At 43.4% G+C, this 20595-nt stretch overlaps 1 protein-coding gene across 1 annotated transcript in view; it reads left to right on the top strand.

Moving 5' to 3' along the window:
• The window catches only part of LOC118663487 (zinc finger protein 64-like), a 30748-nt gene extending 20051 nt beyond the window's left edge, over positions 1-10697 (top strand). The window contains exons 5-6 of the mRNA XM_036323153.1: positions 2593-2844; positions 8778-10697. Coding sequence (XP_036179046.1) covers positions 2593-2844; positions 8778-10060 — 1535 coding nt within the window. The 3' untranslated portion in view covers positions 10061-10697. The remainder of the gene's footprint in view (positions 1-2592; positions 2845-8777) is intronic.
• The last annotated feature ends 9898 nt before the right edge of the window (positions 10698-20595 follow it).

The raw sequence follows: 20595 nt of genomic DNA, 5'->3' as shown, positions 1-20595 counted from the left end.
GCCACGATCTTCAGTCTGTGTCTGCAGATCCTCAGAAAGCATCTTTTACATGCAGTCAGCCAGGCTTGCGTTTATAGAGTAGTTTCTGCATAAGTGCAGTATGTCCACCAACATCTTCAAGCTGGAGAGTTGACAAGAAGGCAAACTTACCTTAGTTACTTTCAGAGGAGAGGACGTGGCCGGGAGCGAGAATAGCAGGGCTCACCCGACTGGCATGGCGCAGTGGTAGAGCATTGACCTATGAACCAGGAGGTCACAGTTCAATTCCTGGTCAGGGCACATGCCTGGGTTGTGGGCTCAATCCCAGTGTGGGGTGTGCAGGAGGCAGTCGATTAATGATTCTCTCACATCATTGACCTCTCTCTCTCTCTCTCTCTCCCACTCCCTCTCCCTCTCCCTCTCCCTTCCTCTCTGACATCAATAAAACTATATTTGACAAAAAATAAAAAATGGAAAAAAAGCGTAGCAGGGCTCTGTTCCAGCAGAGCCGGCCAGCAGCTGCTCAGTGCTGCAGCCACACGGACAGGGACTCCAGGCGCCACCTAACAGCTGACAACAATGAGAAAGTACTGCTCCTGGATATTTAAATTTGACTATTAACATTTTAATAGTAAAATTGTCATATTTAATACACTTAGGGTGTTCTTGAATGCCAGATGTTTAGTCTATGATGGTAGTGATCAGTTTGGGCCAACGTTGATATGAGCACTTGGTTATTTACGTATTTGCTATAAAGTAAAAGTGAAAATCCTAACTCACATCCCATCTCCTTCTTACCCAGTGCCCATAAGTCACCAGTCTTAATCGTCCAGTGGGTCTCATTCTTAGATTTTGGCATGCCTATACCAAGCCTACGACACACACACAATTTCCTTTTTTCATCTCTTACTAAGGTAATATTGTATATATGATAGCTTCTCAGCCTTTTGGCAAAGATCAGCGTGATATTGTATACATCATCACTGCAGCTTGCTGTTTTCCGTTTACTCCTGGACATCTTCCCACATCAGTATGCACATACCTCTTTTACTCTTCTCAGTGGCCAAGTAAGGAATCGGTTCAGTAATGCACGGTACATCTGCACATGAAATGCTTCAGCCTTAAAAATCATGTGGGTATTGCCTGGCCGGCGTGGCTAAGTGGTTGAGCGTCCACCTATTATGAAACAGGAGGTCACGGTTCGATTCCTGGCCGGGGTACATGCACCGGTTGTGGGCTCAGCCCCCAGTAGGGGGCATGCAGGAGTCAGCCGATCACTGATTCTCTCATCATTGATGTTTCTGTCTCTCCCTTCCTCTCTGAAATCAATCAAAACTATGTAAATATCAATGATGTGAAAAGATGTAGTCAGTGGGGAGGCAGTGTTGCGTTTGGCTAAGAAAGCAAGACAGTCCCGGATTCTAATCCCACTTGTTGAGAGAATTCAGTAAAACCACTCAGAGGCACAGTGCCTTTCAGAAAGGAAGTGTTTAAATTGATGTCAGCCAAGAGGTCTTTTTGTACCAAAAAAAGTACAGGTACACACAGATACAAAAGAGATTGGAACAGTTTACGTCAAAAAACGTATGGGTGACAAGTTGACACGTGTCTAGCGAGTCCAGATTAAGCAGGTATAGCAAAGAAACCCGACACCAGCTCAGACAAGGTAGGGCTTTGTGTCTCTGTCACATGCCTGGCCAGAGGAAAGCAGGTGGTCCAGGCAGGTAGGCGGGGGTTTAAGCTCCTTCTGTGCCATCACAGTGCATGACGTTACGTTCCCCGCCATCTGCAGGTGCGCTGGCCTAACCTGCCCACACCTGCCAGTCCACCCCGTGTCTTGGTTACAGCTGACAGGAAGGAGGGGAAAGAGGAAAAGTATAAAGCACACAGTTTCTTTTTCCAAAAGGGGCACGTTTTCCTTCTCTGCCATTTCACTGATGAGGACGTGGTCGCAGAATCACACCTCGCTGCACATGAGGCCGAGGGACATGGTCCGCAGCTGGTCAGACACGAGCCCCTAAAACCTAAGGGGTCTGAGGTTTAGGGCATGTCTCTTGTGACAAGGGAAATGGAGAGAATGGATATGAGGGACAGTGGACACTTTATTTTACTGAGCTTAAATTTAAAAATTTAAGTTGCATTCTATTCTTTTTTTTATAGTAGTATATGTATTTATTGATTTTTAGAGAGGAGGAAGGGAGAAGGATAGAGAGATAGAAACATAGGTGAGAGAGGAACATCATTGATTAGCTGCCTCTTGCATGCCCCCTACTGGGGACTGAGCCTGCATCCCCGGAATCAATCGGTGACCTCCTGGTTCCTGGGTCCATGCTCAACCACTGAGCCACACTGGCCAGGTTGCATTCTATTCTTAATAAATAAGAAGTTCATATTCAACATAGGAAAAATTAGAAAATACCAGTAATAGCACAGTCATCCTCAAAATAGAGGCACCCCGCCCCCCTCCCAAGATGTTATCTCTTTGCCAACCACACATCCCATCGGGGGTTTTCTAACAGTCTTTGGTGATCGCGTGTTGCTCTTTCCACAAGGCAGTGGGAGATAAGCCTTCTTCTTTACGCTTGTTTCCTGACGCCCTCTGTGTGTTTGAAGGAGACAAACCCCACAAGTGTGAGGTCTGTGGCAAGTGCTTCAGCCGGAAGGACAAGCTGAAGACCCACATGCGGTGCCACACGGGCGTGAAGCCCTACAAGTGCAAGACGTGCGACTACGCCGCCGCCGACAGCAGCAGCCTCAACAAGCACCTGCGGATCCACTCCGACGAGCGGCCCTTCAAGTGCCAGATCTGCCCCTACGCCAGCCGCAACTCCAGCCAGCTCACCGTCCACCTCCGGTCCCACACGGGTAAGTCCCTCGCCGCTCCCGCTCCGTGCTCCTGGCTTGCTATTGCTTCCGTCATAGGCACAACATATGTATTTGATGATCCCATTGTATGCAGTTTTGCTTTTCATCTGCCCAGATGTGCCTTCCTCAGTAAAATAGGGGGAACCTCCAATTTATAACTCTCTCTCTATATAGCTTTATGTAACTTTATAATTTACTCACTAGTATTTAATTGAGGAGATATGCTAAACGAAATAGAGATACAAGTAGTGCATTTTTAATACATTTCTGCATAATGGTTGTTCAGTCATTTCCTCTGTCTTAAAGTGTACTCTGATGAGTTGAGCGTGGGACAGCTTGATGGAAAAGCTCAGCAGAGTGGGTAACTTAACAAATGGTGTGTGTTTTCCTTCTGGCAAGTGTATCCGTCAGCTATTGATCAATGCTGCTGTGTAACAACCAGCGTGAAACCCCAGTGGCATATCGTACTAAGTATGTATTGCTCATATACTTCAGGTCAGCATGGGCGTGGCTAGACAACTCTGTTGATGTTGGCTGGGCTCAGTCACGTGTGTGGGGAAGGCTGGGTGTCCATTGCCCTTGGCTGGGGATCTGTTATCTGTGGGCTCCCTGGATGTCCGTCGCCTTGGCTGGGGCAGGTAGGCGGGGGTTTAAGCTCTGCCCCCCATACATTTCCTCCTCCTTCTGGGACCAGTGGGCTACCCCAGGCTTGACCTTCTCGTGACCATGGCAATAATACAAGCACGCATGCCTCAGTGTATAACCCCATTTCAAACCTGTACTTATATCCCACTGGCTAAAGAAAATGATACATTGGGCCTGGTGTAAAGGGTTGGGCACGAGCTCACCTACAGGAGGAGGTCACCACAAGGTTACATGGCAAAGGCCAGAGAGATGCAGGGAGGGATAAGGAATTGAGGCCCCCCCCCACCGTCATTCACATCTTTCTGGCATGCAGACGCATTCACACCCTCCCAAGTCCAGGATCTCGTGATCTCCGTCAGGTGTGGATACGTGTCCCCTTGACCTAGAGACCCTAGCAGTAAAAAGACAGGTCCGTCCCGCACTCCCGGTGTACAGAGCCAGGACAATAGCAGTAACCTTGCTGTTGGGACAGGTAAGGACTGAGGCACTTGGCAGTCACTGGTCAACACATTTCTGAAGTCCCTCCGACCGGTGTCCCGGTCCCCCATCTGTGGACAGGGAATGGTTCGTGATGAGCTTTGGCTCAGCTCCCTGGTTTCTAGATTGTTCCGTGGCACATCCTTTCCTTCCCCTTCCTTGGCTACTTCTGAAAAGGAGTGAAAACGTGCCTTTGGGAGCCTTTCTCAGCCTGTGTCTCAGCTGCCGAAAGCTGGGCACCTCTTTCGAGTTTTAGTCCAGGTTGGGACAGCTTCGCTGGCAGAGCGGTCGTAAGACTTCGGAGCTTCCGCTGTGTCTGTGCCAGCAGCCTCACCACAGTCCCTCCCGAGACTTGCCGTTCCTCTGAGCCCAACTGCAGGCACTTTGGGCGCACAGCCTTCTGTGGGTCGAATCCTTGAGACCTGTAGGACTCCTTGTCCAGCTGAGAGAATCTACGTGGCTCCAGCTTCATTCTTTTAGAGATTTTAACAGAACCTACATTCACATCCTTCATTTCTCATTCAGTCTTTTCTCCCCCCCTCCTCACTGTCCTCCCCCACCCCACCCCACTCATCACCATCTCCAGATCAACTCCCTGGACAGGATCTTTGTCCACAGTTTGTTTTCTTTGAAAACCTTCTGCTGGCTGGAGATGAGGATCTTTTTGTGGTTTTTATTAAAATACATTTTTATTAATTTGAGAGAGAAAGGGGGAGAGAGAGAGAAACATCAATGATGAGAGAGAATCATTGATCAGCTGCCTCTTGCACACCCTTCGCTGGGGGTCCTGTTTCCTCACTGGGAATCGAACTGTGACCTTCTGGTTCACAGGTCGGTGCTCAACCGCTGAGCCACAGCGGCCAGGCAAGCTGAGCATCTTTATTCAACCCAGTGCATCTTTGATTTTCTACTTTCTCTCTCTAAGGTCCATTTAGAAAATGGCCAGGTTTTTTTGTGTGTTTGTCTCTTTCTTGTGTTAGCTTATCAGGTGCAGCTTGTGAGACACTTTGGATGTTTTGCTTTGAATTAACCTCTTCGATCAAGCCCACCATTCAATAGGTGTGGTATTCTATCTTTTAAGTTACCGCAGGTGACAGTTTTACCAAATGTTTGCCATTCCATAGTGTATAGGCAGCCTCTGCCTGCCAACCAATCCGAAAGCCAGTGCTACATAACTTAGTTTTCTGTTGTGGCAACGCTCCATTTCTCCATACTGGTATCTGTATCTGTTATCTATTATCACAACCATGCAGTGTAACAACCCCGACACCTCAGTGGATGCAACAACGTGCCTTTTCTGTTCCCACGTTGGGGATCAGCTGGTGTCATCTGGGCAGCTCTGCTGATCTTGGCCGGCTCACTTCCCCGTCGGAGACTCAGCTGGCCGTGGCCTGGCCTGTGCACTGGCCTTTACCGTGGTTCCCCAGCTCTGCTCCATGCACCTGTCCTCCTCCTCCTGGGACCAGAGGGCCAGCCCAGGCTTGACCTTCTCACGGCAATGGATGACAGACGTGCAAGTGAGCAAATCCCAATGCACAAGCCCATTTCAAGCCATTACGGTGTCAGGTCTGCGCAGCGTACCATCAGCTGGATCTGATGCCATGATGGGTCCTGTTGTCTGAGGTCATGGCAGGTCATCCTGCCCCGGTCAGGAGAGCAGCCTGATGATATATGTGTCAGGCCATGGCTACAGGGAGGAATGGTAGGTGGGGGTTTGGGGGACATTTTTGTGGCCTTTAGCACATTAAGACGTTGACATAACTAATGCCCAGCCGATCTTCAGAAATCTCCCCAACCTAGGTTAGAGGAGCTGAAGGATGCATTTTTGGAAACGGTTCAGAATCATTTTGATTTACATGGATAAACTTAGCATTTATTGTAGCATCTTTAACGTGGTCCAGAAAAGTGTATTATCTAAAAATTTGAATGTGTTCCATTTATGTCTCCATGGAGTTTTCATTTCCCCTTTTTAAGTCTGCGGCACTTATAATATTTTACAAATTGTAAAAGTAATAGGATTTTGTTTCACTCTTCCTTTGCTTTGATCAACTACGTTGTCAGTCATCTTAGGGGCAACTTAACCTCAAGAAAGATCTGTCCACTTAACTGTGTCTGTCATTTATTCATTCAACAACACCCATTAAGTCCCCACTGAGGATGAGGTAGTGGGCATTCCTCATTTAAGAAATAAATCTATGGTTAAAGGGGAATAAAGAAGAAGATGGTAAAGGGATTTAAACCTTTGACTTTCATGTCAAAGGTGTTGTTAAGCTCTGTGAGATTTGGTTATCTGTCTTTTCTGGGTTTCACCTCTGCTGATGCTTTTTAAAAAAAAAGGCAAAAAGATTGTCACTAATTTCAGCAGGGATGTAAGAGAAAACCTGGTAAAACATTCCAGAGCAGCGAGTCTTCCTCTGAGACCACAGACACCTCCACCCACGGAGCCATGCGTAGAATTTAGGAAGTCCATGAAGTTGGGTGGGAAGACTCTACATCTTCATTTTCACTCGCCCGGACTGAAATTCAGTGCGTCCTTCAGTTACAGCAACTGGCAACCAGTCTGATCACAGTGCACGGGACTCGTTGCCAGTGGAAACCACAGGTCTTCCCATACCAGTGGCTGCCGGAAGATCAGAATTTCCTCAGTGCTCTTCTCTGTTTAGAAAGGGTTGTAGTCACTAGACCTGCCGTTGGACCTTACTCTTTAATACATTGGTAAGCACAGACATTGCCATACCACAGATTTTTTTCGTTTAATTTTTAATAACTACTTCAATGTAATCGGTTTCTTTTGTATTCCTATTCATTTTCAGTTTACTTTGAATATTTAAGCATTATTCTGAGAAAGGGCCCATGGGTTTCACTGAACTGGGAAAAAGGGGTTGATGTTATGAAAAGGGGGTCAGCAAACTTTTTCTGTAAAGGGCCAGATAGTAGCCCTAACCTTGGCTCAGTGGATAGAGCGTCGGTCTGCAGACTGAATGGTCCCAGGTTCGATTCTGGTCAAGGGCATGTACCTTGGTTGCGGGCACATGCCCAGTAGGAGGTGGGCAGGAGGCAGCTGATCGATGTTTCTCTCTCATTGATGTTTCTAACTCTCTATCCCTCTCCCTTCCTCTCTGTAAAAAAATCAATCAAATATATTTTTTAAAAAGGGCCAGATAGTAAATATTTTAGGCTTTGTGGGCCACCCAGTCTCTGTCACGGTCGCTCACCTGTGCCTTGAAAGTGACCATAAACAACACACAAACAAATGGGTGTGGCTGCATACCAATAAAACTTTATTTACAAACACAGGCTGTGAGCCAGAATTGGCCATAGCTTACCATTCTAGAATTTAGTGTGCATGATCTCGGTGGTATTTAGTTACACAGAAAGCCTTTTTTAGGTTTGGGCTTCCCAATTTTCTTGAAGCTGGCTATTTCCCCTTCCTGTCATCTTTTTTAAATTTATTTATTTTTTTAAATATATTTTTATTGATTTCAGAGAGGGAGAGAGATACAAACATCAGTGATAAGAGAGAATCATTGATCAGCTGCCCCCTGCATACCCTCCACTGGGGATTGAGCCCGCAATCCCAGGCATGTGCCCTTGACCAGAATCGAACCAGGGACCCTTCAAGTCCGCAGGCTGACGCTCTATCCACTGAGCCAAATTGGCTAGGGCACTCCCTGTCATCTTTAATTGCATGCATTAAGCAGCTCATGGTGATGTGTTAGGCCTTACACCAAAAAGCAGGAACACAGGCTTAGTTTATTGAGCCTGTGGCCCAAGACAGCGAACACTGGCCATAGGTACCGATGGTTGATTACCTGGCATCTAAGCATACCAGCCTGGGAGTCCAGGCCCTGCTGCATGCTCCCGGGTGACTGTGAACAAGTTCTCTATGTAGTCTCTCTAGGCCTCAGTTTCCTCATGTGTACAATGGTGTGAATGATAATACTGCTAATGTACCTACCTCCTGGGACTGTCGGAGCATCCGATGAGACCATTCTTGTGGAGTGTTCAGCAGAGTGCCTGCCATCCCGGAAGCAACCCTGAAGAATGTTAGCTGCTGTTTTGCCTAATTATACAGTAATTGAAATGGGCGGGGCCACCAATGTGCCTAAGATACACTGGACTTGGCACTCACAGACCAAATCCATTTGGAGTATCACGCCGTTGAGATGCATGCAGTTTCACTTTCCCTGCTCATCTTTCAGCGAATATGAACTTAACATTAAAAAGTAGAAAGTCAAGCGGCTGGATTTTATAACTCCACCAGCAAAGAACGCAGTTGGCAATGTGTGGGATAAAGTTTGCGCGATAAACACGTCTTTATTAATGAGAATCTGCCTGAAGTATAAGCTGGCCATTTGAATCACGGTAAAAAGAGTGTTCTGATGAGTGAGCATGGAGCTGACTGGTTCGAAATGTGTCCTGCAATCTGTTACAACATGTAACTCGGTCACAATCAATGGATCACGCAGAATGGCACAACCCCGAACCAGAGTGGTCACAGTAACTGTAGGAGTGATAGCTTGGTTGTTTTAAAGACTATGCTAAGGATATGCACACATCTTACTTTACTTGGGACAAATTACAAAGCTCTTTCCAATCTCCGTTTTCCTCCTGGGTTTTGAGACGGTGGTGGTGCACCAAGCATGTGGTGGCGGCTTAGGTTTGGGGAAAGAAGAGAAGCCCCCCACCCCCACCCCCTTTTTTTTCTCCCAGGGGCTGCTGGGAGCTGCGGTTAGAAGGTGTGTGCTTCGGGGGGATCCGCTGTGGTTGTTGCCTGCCTGTTCTCATCGAAACTCACCTTGTGTTGACAGGGGACGCCCCCTTCCAGTGCTGGCTCTGTAGCGCCAAGTTCAAAATCAGCTCGGACTTGAAAAGGCACATGCGCGTGCACTCGGGGGAGAAGCCTTTCAAGTGCGAGTTCTGCAATGTCCGCTGCACCATGAAGGGAAACCTCAAGTCCCACATCCGCATCAAGCACAGCGGGAATAACTTCAAGTGTCCGCACTGCGACTTCCTGGGGGACAGCAAAGCCACCCTGCGGAAGCACAGCCGGCTGCACCAGGCCGAGCACCCCGAGAAGTGCGCCGAGTGCAGCTACTCCTGCTCCAGCAAGGCGGCGCTGCGCATCCACGAGCGCATCCACTGCACCGACCGCCCCTTCAAGTGCAATTACTGCAGCTTCGACACCAAGCAGCCCAGCAACCTGAGCAAGCACATGAAGAAGTTCCACGCGGACAAGGTCAAGAGCGAGGCCTCGGAGAGGAAGGACACGGGCCGCCAGAGCAGCCGGCAGGTGGCCAAGCTGGACGCCAAGAAGACTTTCCACTGTGACATCTGCGAAGCCTCCTTCATGCGGGAGGACTCGCTGCGCAGCCACAAGAGGCAGCACAGTGAGTACAATGAGAACAAGAACTCGGATGTGACCGTCCTGCAGTTTCAGATCGACCCCAGCAAGCAGCCAGCCGCCGCGCCCCTCGCGGTGGGCCACCTCCAGGTCCCCCTCCAGCCCAGCCCCGTGCCCCAGTTCAGTGAGGGGAGAGTCAAAATCATTGTGGGCCATCAGGTGCCCCAGACAAACACCATCGTCCAGGCTGCGGCCGCCGCCGTGAACATCGTGCCGTCGGCCTTGGTGGCCCAGAACCCAGAGGAGCTGCCCGCTAACAGCCGGCTGCAGATCCTGCGCCAGGTCAATCTCATCGCCCCTCCCCAGCCCTCGGGGTGCCCCAGCGAGGTGGGTGCCATGACCCAGCCCGCTGTCCTGCTGACCACGCATGACCAGACGGACGGAGCCACTCTGCACCAGACTCTCATCCCCACGGCCCCAGGCGGCCCCCAGGAAGGCGCTGGCAACCAGACTTTTATCACCAGCTCCGGCATCACCTGCACCGACTTTGAAGGCCTTAACGCTCTGATTCAGGAGGGCACGGCCGAGGTGACTGTGGTGAGCGATGGGGGCCAGAACATCGCTGTGGCCACCACGGCCCCACCGATATTCTCCTCCTCCCAGCCAGACTTACCCAAGCAGACTTACTCCATCATTCAAGGAGGGGCCCACCCGGCGTTGCTCTGCCCAGCGGATTCCATACCAGATTAAAAAACAAAAGAAGGAAGGGGGAGCTTGAAAGAAAGGGGGGGAGGGGAAATGTGACAAGTCATACATAGAATTCTGCAAGAGGGACGCCCTTTATGTGTTTAAACATTACTGTGAAAACACACACACCCCTAATAAATTGTAATTTTATACTGCCCACTATAATTTTTAATGCTGTAATAGCTTTGAGACCTCCTCTTGAATCGAAGTGTTGTCACTGTTGTAGAATCTTCAACGTTACCGGGATAATTATGATTAGAGCTTGGAATTAAATGCATTGAGTAGTGAGTACATTTGTCTCCAACTTGATTTCCCAACTCTAATAAAAGTTTTCTCCATCTCATTAAACTTGTGGAGTAGATGGTACTTCCCAGCCTCTCACGTGCCATCCTGAAATACCCCCAGAATACATGGCTACAAATCTATGGTAGGAAGGACCATTTTCTACATAATGTTACATGGGTTTTTGACACCCCCCTCCAAAAAAAAGTTTAGTTCTAAAACAAAAAGGGAATGATTTTCTAATGTATTGATACATGATTAAAATATACTGAATGTTAATGATTTTGTAGTCACAGTATGATTTGGGGTTGAGGGGATGTGAATGAGCATATCATTAAAGAGAACTTGAACAAGCAAAGGTGTGTAGCCCTGGCTTATAAGTTTTATAGAAACGTCTTAACCAGCGGTTCTCAACCTGTGAGTCGCGACCCCTTTGGGGGTTGAACGACCCGTTCACAGGGGTCGCCTAAGACCATCGGAAAACACATATATAATTACATATTGTTTTTGTGATTAATCACTATGCTTTAATTATGTTCAATTTGTAACAATGAAAATACATCCTGCATATCAGATATTTACATGACGATTCATAACAGTAGCAAAATTACAGTTATGGAGTAGCAACAAAAATAATTTTATGGTTGGGGGTCACCACAACATGAGGAACTGTATTAAAGGGTCGCGGCATTAGGAAGGTTGAGAACCACTGGTCTTAAAGTCAAATATCTGTGGTACCTCAAGTGATTTGAGTGGAAATGCTGTTTGACCAGTAGGTGGCACCAGAGAGCAAGCTAGGATTATACCCAAATACATGAACTAGGGGTCATAATATCTCAATTTCCAGCCTCTAGCATGATCTTCAACTCATGATGGGCTCTTAGTAAGTACTGAATGAATGAAGCATGCTCTCACAGAATGTCAGCAAGATTGTGAGTTAGAGAGGTTATTCTTGTGAGAGAAGTATATTTAAAATATAAGAGCACTTACTTTTTTTTAATCAGAGTTTTTACTACACACTTTTACTTCCCTAATACACAAACTTAGAGTTCTCATGCACATCAGTTTACTTTTACATAAAAGATATAAAGCAAACTAAAGAAATAACAAAATGGCAAAGCTGGAAACCTTGAGGCTTGTCCGTTGGAAATAGATACAGAGTTTGAATTGGGCTTTTCTGTCTTTGCTCCTTACTTACTTGAACACAATGCTGATAATTCATTGTGTTTTCTTTGCCAGAATTTTTTTCTTTTCGTATCAGCAATGGTAATATGATTCATTATTGTTTGATAAGAAATTGAAAAAGCTTGCAGCGTCCGGTGTTAGTATTTTAATAATATTATTGCTTGTAGCTTTTGAGGAAGCTCAGTTATTGAATTTTAGCAGGGAAACTTCCATTGTCATGAACCTGGTATTTTACTTCTTTCATTTTACCCAGACTACCCCCTTTTTTTCAGCTTTTAAAGATTTTTCCCCCTGGCTGTAAATGTAATGTGTATTCAAGATAGAAAGTATGGGTCTGGCCTGTCTGGCTCAGTTGGTTGAGCACTGGCCCATGTACCAAGTTTCGGGCTCAATTCCCAGGAGGGGGCATGCAGGAGGCAGCTGATTGATGGTTCTATCTCCCTTCCTCTCTAAAAATCAATTAAAAAGCCGAAAACCGATTTGGCTCAGTGGATAGAGCGTCGGCCTGCGGACTGAAGGGTCCCAGGTTCGATTCCGGTCAAGGGCATGTACCTGGGTTGCGGGCACATCCCCAGTAGGAGATGTGCAGGAGGCAGCTGATCGATGTTTCTCTCTCATCGATGTTTCTGACTCTCTACCTCTCTCCCTTCCTCTCTGTAAAAAATCAATAAAATATATTTTTAAAAAATCAATAAAATAACCATATTTTTTTTAAATACAGAAAGTATGGGAAACATTATCTAGAAAAATTAGTTACTAATCTTACTATCCAGATGTAAACATTGGGACCATTTTGATGAAGTTTATCCTGATCTTTTTTCCCCTGCTTATGTCTCTGTTTTCTACTCCAGTTACAGAGTTGATGTTGAATTGGTCATACTATTTCCTTTCTATGTACTATTTTTTGTAATTGACTATTCTTAGAGAAAGGAAGAGAGAGAAAAAAACATTGATGTGATAGCAAGACATGGATTGCCTGCCTCCTGCATGCCCCCTCAGCCAGCAACATGCTTAGAGACAGGAAGGGAAAGAGAGAGAGAGTGAGAGAAACATCAATGTGAGAAACATCAATGGGTTGTCCTCTGAATGTGCCCTGACTGGGTATCGAACTGGCAATCTTTCGCTGCACCAGCCAATACCCAACCAACGAAGTCACTGCAGCCAGGCCCTAACTTTATTTTTTAAGCAAAGATGAGGCTATGACCAAAGCATGCTTTACTTAGTCATCTTCTTCGTGGATATTTAGGTTGTTTTTTGTTTTGTTTGCCATCACAATATCCACAGTAAAACATCCTACATAATTTTTCATACTCGGTTGTACTTTTGGAGTTTCAATGCATTTCCGTAGTTTGTACCTGTGTAGATTTCAAAATGGTAGTCTTATCTGGTCTGTGCCCAATTATCACCAACCCTGGGTGTTTTCCGGCCTTTGAAGTCTTGCTAATCTGATGAGAGAAAAGAGTTGTCTAGTCCTTGTGCGTTTCCCCGGCTGGTGTTTTGATCTGTATTGTTTCTACATAGACTGTTTGATCATTTGCATGTTTCTGTCCTATGACTTTTAAACTCCTACACACTCATTCTTTTCCTTGGGTTGTTGGGAACTCGAGGATTCGAACCCATGTCCATCAGATATTGCTGAGTTTTCTCCCCTGCCGTGCTTTGTCTTTTGACTTTCCTTATGGTATTGTTTCCATATAAAAATGACTGTCCTTTTATGCAGTCGATTCTTCTGCTTAATTTGTAGCTCCTGTCTTTCCTGTGAAGGCCCTCCCTCCTGAGACGTTTCTGTAATATTGTTATTGTTTGGCTTAGTTAGCACCTTGCTGTTGCCAGGATTCGTATCTATACACTTTTGATGTAGGAGTTTGGTTGCCCTTGGGATGGAAATCTTAATTTCACCTTTAGATGAAGTACCCAAATGTACTTGGATCTATTTCTGGAATCTCTATTTTGGCCCATTGATCTTCATATTTTCTCTGGTTTGCTAACATCACATATTTGATTATGTTTGCATTAAGGTAAACCTTAATAGCTTTCGGACTTACAAAGACTCTGTAGATACTCTTGTCCAAAATTTTCTTAGCAATTCTTAGGTATTCATACTTCTAGGTTAACTGTCACTTGTCCAGTACCTCCCCCCATCCAGAAAAAGAATACCCATTGAGGATTTTTATGAGAATTGCATCAATGTGATATATGAACTTAGGAAAAGAATAACTTGATTAAAGTGTTAAATCTTCCACTCAAAAACTTTTATTCAAATGCTGTTGTAAACATTATTCAATGAAATTACATAATTTTATTCATATACAGTATAGTCTTATTATATACGCCTGTATTTTCATGTTCTGAATTTTACTATAATTGTAAATAGAACTTTTTCCATTTTAAAATAATTATTTGTTAGCCCAGCTGGCATAGCTTAGTGGTTGAGCATTGACCTATGAACCAGAAGGTCACAGTTCAATTCCCAGTCTGGGCACATGCCTAGGTTGCGGGCTCAATCCCCAGTAGGGGGCATGCAGGAGGCAGCTAATCAATTATTCTCATCATTTATATTTCTCTCTCTCTCCCTTCCTCTCTGTAATCAATAAAAATTAATTTTTAAAAACTCAACTAAAATAATTATTTGTTGCACGCATAAAGTGTAGCTATTTTTGATATAATTGAATATATTAAGCTAGCTTAGCAAAAAATCTTTTTTTAATCTTTATTATTGAAAGTATTACATTTAACCCCCTTTTTTCCCATTGACCCAAGCTATAAGCTTGCCCCCACCCCCTACCCCAGGTTTTCACCCCCCCCCAATTGTCTGTGTCCATGGGTTATGCATATATGCATATAAGTTCTTTTTGGTTGCTCTCTTCCCACCCATCCACCCACTCCCACCTTCCCTCTGAGATTCCACAGTCTCTTCCATGCTCTATGTCTCTGGATCTATATTGTTCATCAGTTTATTTTGTTCATTTTATTTTGTTCATATGAGTGAGATCATGTGATACTTGTCTTTCTCTGACTGGCTTATTTTGCTTAGCATAAAACTCTCCAGGTCCCTCCATGCTGTCTCAAAGGCTAAGAGATCCTTCTCTTTTACTGCTGCATAGTATTCCGTGGTATAAATGTACCACAGCTTTTTTATCCACTCATCTACTGATGGGCACATGGGCTGTTGGCAGATCTTAGCTATTGTAAATTGTGCTGCTATGAACATAGGGGTGCATACATTCTTTCTGATTGGTGCTTCGGGTTTCTTAGGATATATTCCTAGCAGTGGGATCACTGGGTCAAATTTATTTAGTTTTTTGAGGAAAGTCCATGCTGTTTTTCATAGTGGCTGCACCAGTCTGCATTCCAATCAGCAATGTACTAGGGTTCCCTTTTCTCCACATCCTCGCCAGCATTTGTCATTTGTTGATTTGTTGATGGTAGCCATTCTGACAGGTGTGAGGTGATACCTCATTGTTGTTTTATTTTTTTTTTTTTAATATATTTTATTGATTTTCTACAGAGAGGAAGGGAGGGGGATAGAGAGTTAGAAACATCGATGGGAGAGAAACATCGATCAGCTGCCTCCTGCACACCCTCCACTGGGGATGTGCCCACAACCAAGGTATATGCCCTTGACCGGAATCGAACCTGGGACCTTCTAGTCAGCAGGACGATGCTCCATCCACCGAGCCAAACCAGCTAGGGCTCATTATCATTTTAATTTGCATCTCTTTGATGATCAGTGACTTTGAGCATTTTTTCATTGTCTCTTGGCCATCTGTCTGTCTGCTTTGGAAAAGTGTCTATTTAGGTCATTTGCCCATTTTTAAATTGGATTGTTTGTCTTCCTTTTATTAAGTTGAATGCATTCCTTTGGCTAGTAAACCTTTATCAGATGTATCATTGCCAAATATGTTCTCCAATACAGTGGGCTACCTTTTCGTTTTGTTGATGGTTTCTTTTGCTGTGCAGAAGCTTTTTATTTTGATGTAGTCCCATTTGTTCCTCTCTCTCTCTCTCTCTCTCTCTCTCTCTCTCTATTTTTTCTTCTCATTGCAGCAGTCCCTTTAGCATTTCTTGCAGTGCTGGTTTGGTGGTAAAAAACTCTCTTACTTTTTTTTGTCTGGAAGCTCTTTACCTCACCATCTATTTTGAATGACGGCCTTGCTGGATATAGTAATCTTGATTTCAGATCCTTGCTTTTCATTACCTTGAATACTTCATGCCATTCCCTTCTGGCCTGTAGAGTTTCTGATGAAAAATCATCTGACAGCCTTATGGGAGCTCCTTTGTAGGTAACAAATGCTTTTTTCTTGCTGCCTTTAAGATTCTCTCTTTGTCTTTAATTTTAGGCATTTTAATTATGATGTGTCTGGGCATGGACCTCTTTGAGTTCTTCTTGCTTGGGACTCTCTGTGCCTTCTGAAATTGTGTGATTTCTTTTTCCTTCACCAAGTTAAAGAAGTTTTCTGCCATTATTTCTTCAAACACATTCTCTATCCTTTGCTCACTTCCTTCCCCTGTGGCACATCTATTGTGCAAGGATTGTTATGTTTCCTGTTGTCCCACAGCTCTCTTAAGCTGTCCTCCTGTGTTTTTTTTATTGTTTTTTATTTTTATTTTGGTTCTCTGATTGGTTTTTTCTACCCTGTCTTCTAATTCACTGATCCAATCCTCAGCCTCCCCCAAATCTGGTATTCCTTCCACTGTATCTTTATTAGTGCTATGTTAGTCTTCATAGTTATTATATATCTTTTCTCAAGCTGTTGAACATCTTTGCCATCATTCTTTTGAACTCTATATCTGATAAATTTCTCATCTCCATTTCATTTAGCTCTTCTTATGGAAAAGTCTCTTCTTTCATTTGGGGCTTGTTTTTTTTGCCTCCCCATTTTGGCTGCCTGTTTGGGTTTGTGTGTGTGTATTAGGTAGATCTGCTGTGAGTCCCAATCTCTAGTAGCAAAAATTATTATTAATTGACAGAATTTATTAGAAACTCTTGGTCTCTGATAAATATGATATATGATGGATATGACAATAGTCATTTCATCTCCAGATTGTTTTATCCTTTCCTTACAGTATATATACTAATTTTGTTTTCTTGTCCTATTGCATAAGCCAGAACCTCCAAACAATGTTGCTACAGCTGGCATCCTTGTTGCGTCTCTAACTTTAACTTGAATAGTTTTAGAATTTTCAAATTTAATATAAAATACACGGTTCCTTGGGGTGTTGGTTTTTACATACTTAAGTCATTTTCTTCTACTCTGATTTTTTTAATATATATTTTTATTGATTTCAGAGAGGAAGAGAGAGGGAGAGAGAGATAGTGACATCAATGATGAGAGAGAATCATTGATCGGCTGCCTCTGGCTCGCCCCTACTGGGGATCGAGCCCGCAACCTGGCATGTGCCCTTAGCCGGAATCAAACCCAGGACCCTTCAGTCCACAGGTTGACTCTTTATCCACTGAGCCAAACCACCTAGGGCTACTATAATTTTTACATAGTGTTTTCATTAGGGTGAGTTCCTTACTATTATCAAATATCTTTTCAATATCTTTTGATATAAGTATTTGGATTTTGCACTTAAATATGTTGCTATAGTAAATTAGGGCAGGACATCGCCTGGTACCTAATCACCTAGCTTTCCTGATATAAGCCCTCTTGGTCGTGTTGGATTCATTTTCTAATGCATTGCGGGATCTCATTTACTAGTATTTTCCTTGAATACTTTACAACTACATGTGTAAGTGCAGTTGGTGTCTAGTTCTCTTTGTGCTTCGAGTTTTTTGTGCTTCGAGTTTTGCTTGTTTGTTTGTTTTAGGTTATTCTATTCTGAAAATAAATTGGGACTCTTTGCCTTCTTTCTCAGTAACCAGCCAATATTTAGTTATCTCAGTAATTAATCTGTTTATCATCTGGGCTGATGCCTTTTATCATTGTACATCCTTAGTAACCTTTCCAATTTTTTCTGTAATTTTCAGTCTGTTTTATGTTTCATCTGAATCAATTTAGGTAATTTATAGTTTTCAAAAGAAAAAAAAATTTTCACTTTGCTCTAAATTTTTAAATCTGTGGCCCTTCCATTTAACATTCTCCTAAAATTATTTTTAAATCTTTGACATTTGTTTAGCAGCTTTCTTATTTCTGTTGTTTTTGTTTTGTGTTTTCATTCTTCATCTTAGTTTGCTGAGAGTTTATTTTGTCATTCGTATTAAGTAAAAGTAAAGCTTTTGCTTTTATTTCTTTTCTCTACTCCTCCATTTTATTCATTTCAGCTTTTATCTTTTTATGCATTCTTTCTGTGCTTTTCTTTCCATTTATTTTGTTATTCTAATTTCCCTAAGTTCACTTATTCTTAGCCTTTAGTAATGAAAGCATTTAAAGCTATATATTTTCCATTTGACTTCACCTATGTTAAAAGATAATTTTTAAAAAACTTAAAATGACTGTCATACAAATATAAAATGAACATATTAGGGATTTTATTTATTTATTATTTATTTATTTATTTATTTATTTATTTATTTATTTATTTATTTAAATGGGGACTCAGTAAAATGGTACAACAGGTTCAAAGGAGAATTAATTCAACAAGTGCAGACTTACAACAGCCATCAGAAACACAAAATAAATTTACAGACAGATGCAACTGGTCGGTATCTCCAGGGCAACAGTCTGTTTGCATTCATGTTGATGATTTATTTGCATTATTATATTTTTCTATAACCCACAGGTTGTAAAATACCTCAAAAACAATGAAAGGCACTAACCCCTATAGAATTAGACAATCCAGAGCTGGAAACTAACAGGACACTCAGAAATCTCTTTTGCTTATTTCAAAGTCTTTCAAAAAATTTTCATGGCATCCATATTTGTATAGATTTTTCTCTGAAGCATCCTTTCATAAATGTCTAGATCTTTTGTTATTTTAGTTTCAGGGATGGTTGGTTGGTTGGGTTTGTGGGTCAGGGGGGACAAATCTGAGCGTTACATCAAAGTATGCTTTTTATTTTTCAAGTAGTTCCAATTTGTGAAACCATGCTTTCGGCTTCTGATAATAATGGGTTTGGGTCTGAGAATGCGACCTGTAAAAGTACTTCTTGTAATTTTAGTTTTTTATTTTGAAAATGTTTTTATTGATTTTTAGGGAGAGAGGAAGTGAGAGGGAGAGAGAAATAGAAACACTGATGCATCAACATTGACCAGCTGCCTCCTGCATGTCCCCTGCTAGGGATCAAGCTGGAAACCTGGGCATATGCCCTGACCAGGAATCGAACCTGGGACCTCTTGATATCTCGATACATGGGTTGATGCTCAACCGTTGACCCACATCGGCCAGCCCATTTTAGATTTCTTTATGGCCATGTTCATGAGTGATTTTTGTAAGAGTTTGGTGGATATCTGTGAATGAAGCATGTTGACTTGTTATTCAGTTCTTGTAATCCTCCCGTAGATTTTGTCTATTTGATAAACTTTGAAAGTATTTTTAAACATCTCACTATGATTGTGTTTTTGCAACCAGTTCCAGCTTCTGATTGCAGAACCTTTCATCACCCCCAAAACAAACCCTGTCCCCACTAGCAGTCACTGTCCTTCCCCTGCCTCTCCCCAGCCTCTGGCTACCACCAGTCTACTTTCTGTCGCTGTTGCTTCGCCGGTTTTTATAATTTCACATAATTAGAATCATACCAATGGGATCTTCTGTGTCTGGCTCCTTTCACTTAGCACAATGTTTTCAAGGTTCATCCATGTAGCTTGTATCAGTATTGAATTCCTTTTTTATGGCCAACTAATATTCCATTGTACGACTCTACTACACTTCTTTCATCCCTTCATCGACTGATAGAAATCTGGGTTTTTCCCACTCTTTGCCATAGTTTTTAAGACATCATTATACTCAGGCTTTTAGAATCATTTGTGAATTTTTATCAGGGTGTCCACTACCTACCGAGCAGTTGCTCTGTGTTAGTCACATTAACTCACGGACCATCCCCCTTAGTCCTACCCGGGAGCTGTTATTACCATCACCATTTAGGGCTGATGAGACTGAGAAACAGCATGTGTAAGCAGCTGGCCTCGGCTCACACAGCTAGTTTATGTCACTGGACTTGAATCATAGAGTGAAAATGAGGGGCAGGAGTTACACAGTTGAATGCAGAAAACAGAAATGGGGGTGAGCAGCTTAAGGTGGGCTGGAACATATGAAGGTCTGGAGGAAGAGAGGTCATTTGTAATGAGCATTTTTCTAGACGGGAAAGCAAAATACTTTTTTTAAAAAAAAAGGTTGGTGCTTCTTGGCGAGTGTTAGCTCTTAGGAAGGTTGTTTGTTTCTGGAGAACAAAATCCTGTATTTATATTGTATTTATAAGATGATCATATAGCTTGTCATCCAAACTGGGAAACCTTTGAGAGTGAAGTGGCATTATTGATCACTATGTTGGGTGAACAGGTATGTAAATCAGCTTCTAATTTACTGTCATTACTGATCGAAAGCCAAGCCAGAAGCTGTAAAATAATGACAGTACTTCACCCTAGTGGTGCAAAGCAGCAAAGATTAGATTTCCACAGCCCATGGGTCAGTTTTCCAGGAAAATAAGTCACGTGCCATAAAGCTGATCAAAATTTGGGTTTTCTACGTAATGTTTATGTAAACATTTATATTACTATAAATATATTTATCAATCCGTTTGATTTTAGCCACGTGATTGTATTCCTATTTTTAATGTTAGTAAATGTGGTGAGATCATTGTTTCCAGTTGGCATTCCCTCCCTGGGACAGAATTATATTCATCCACCCTTGCCCACTGGCATCATGGTGAGTGGAGTGTCCTTCCCTGCCCCATTGGTTTTGGGCCAAACCATTGTTTTACTTTGGCTCTTTGGCTAATGAAATACCAGTGGGCCTGATTGGAGGAGGGCTTTAAATGTGCCTGTACAATTTGGCTCATCCGCTCACTCTCATGTGACCTGTCTTGGGAAGAACAGGCCTGTGTAGTTGATGGCCCAATGAGACACAAGCAGACATGTGGGCCTGTGAACCCACTGGCAGCCCAGAGCCAAACCCAGCACAGCCCCCAA

The sequence above is a fragment of the Myotis myotis genome, unplaced genomic scaffold (genome assembly GCF_014108235.1).
Source record: "Myotis myotis isolate mMyoMyo1 unplaced genomic scaffold, mMyoMyo1.p scaffold_m19_p_9, whole genome shotgun sequence".
In the NCBI taxonomy this organism is placed as follows: Eukaryota; Metazoa; Chordata; class Mammalia; order Chiroptera; family Vespertilionidae; genus Myotis; species Myotis myotis.
The sequence above is the reverse complement of the archived record's forward strand: the minus strand, read 5'-3'. Positions and strand labels throughout refer to the sequence as shown.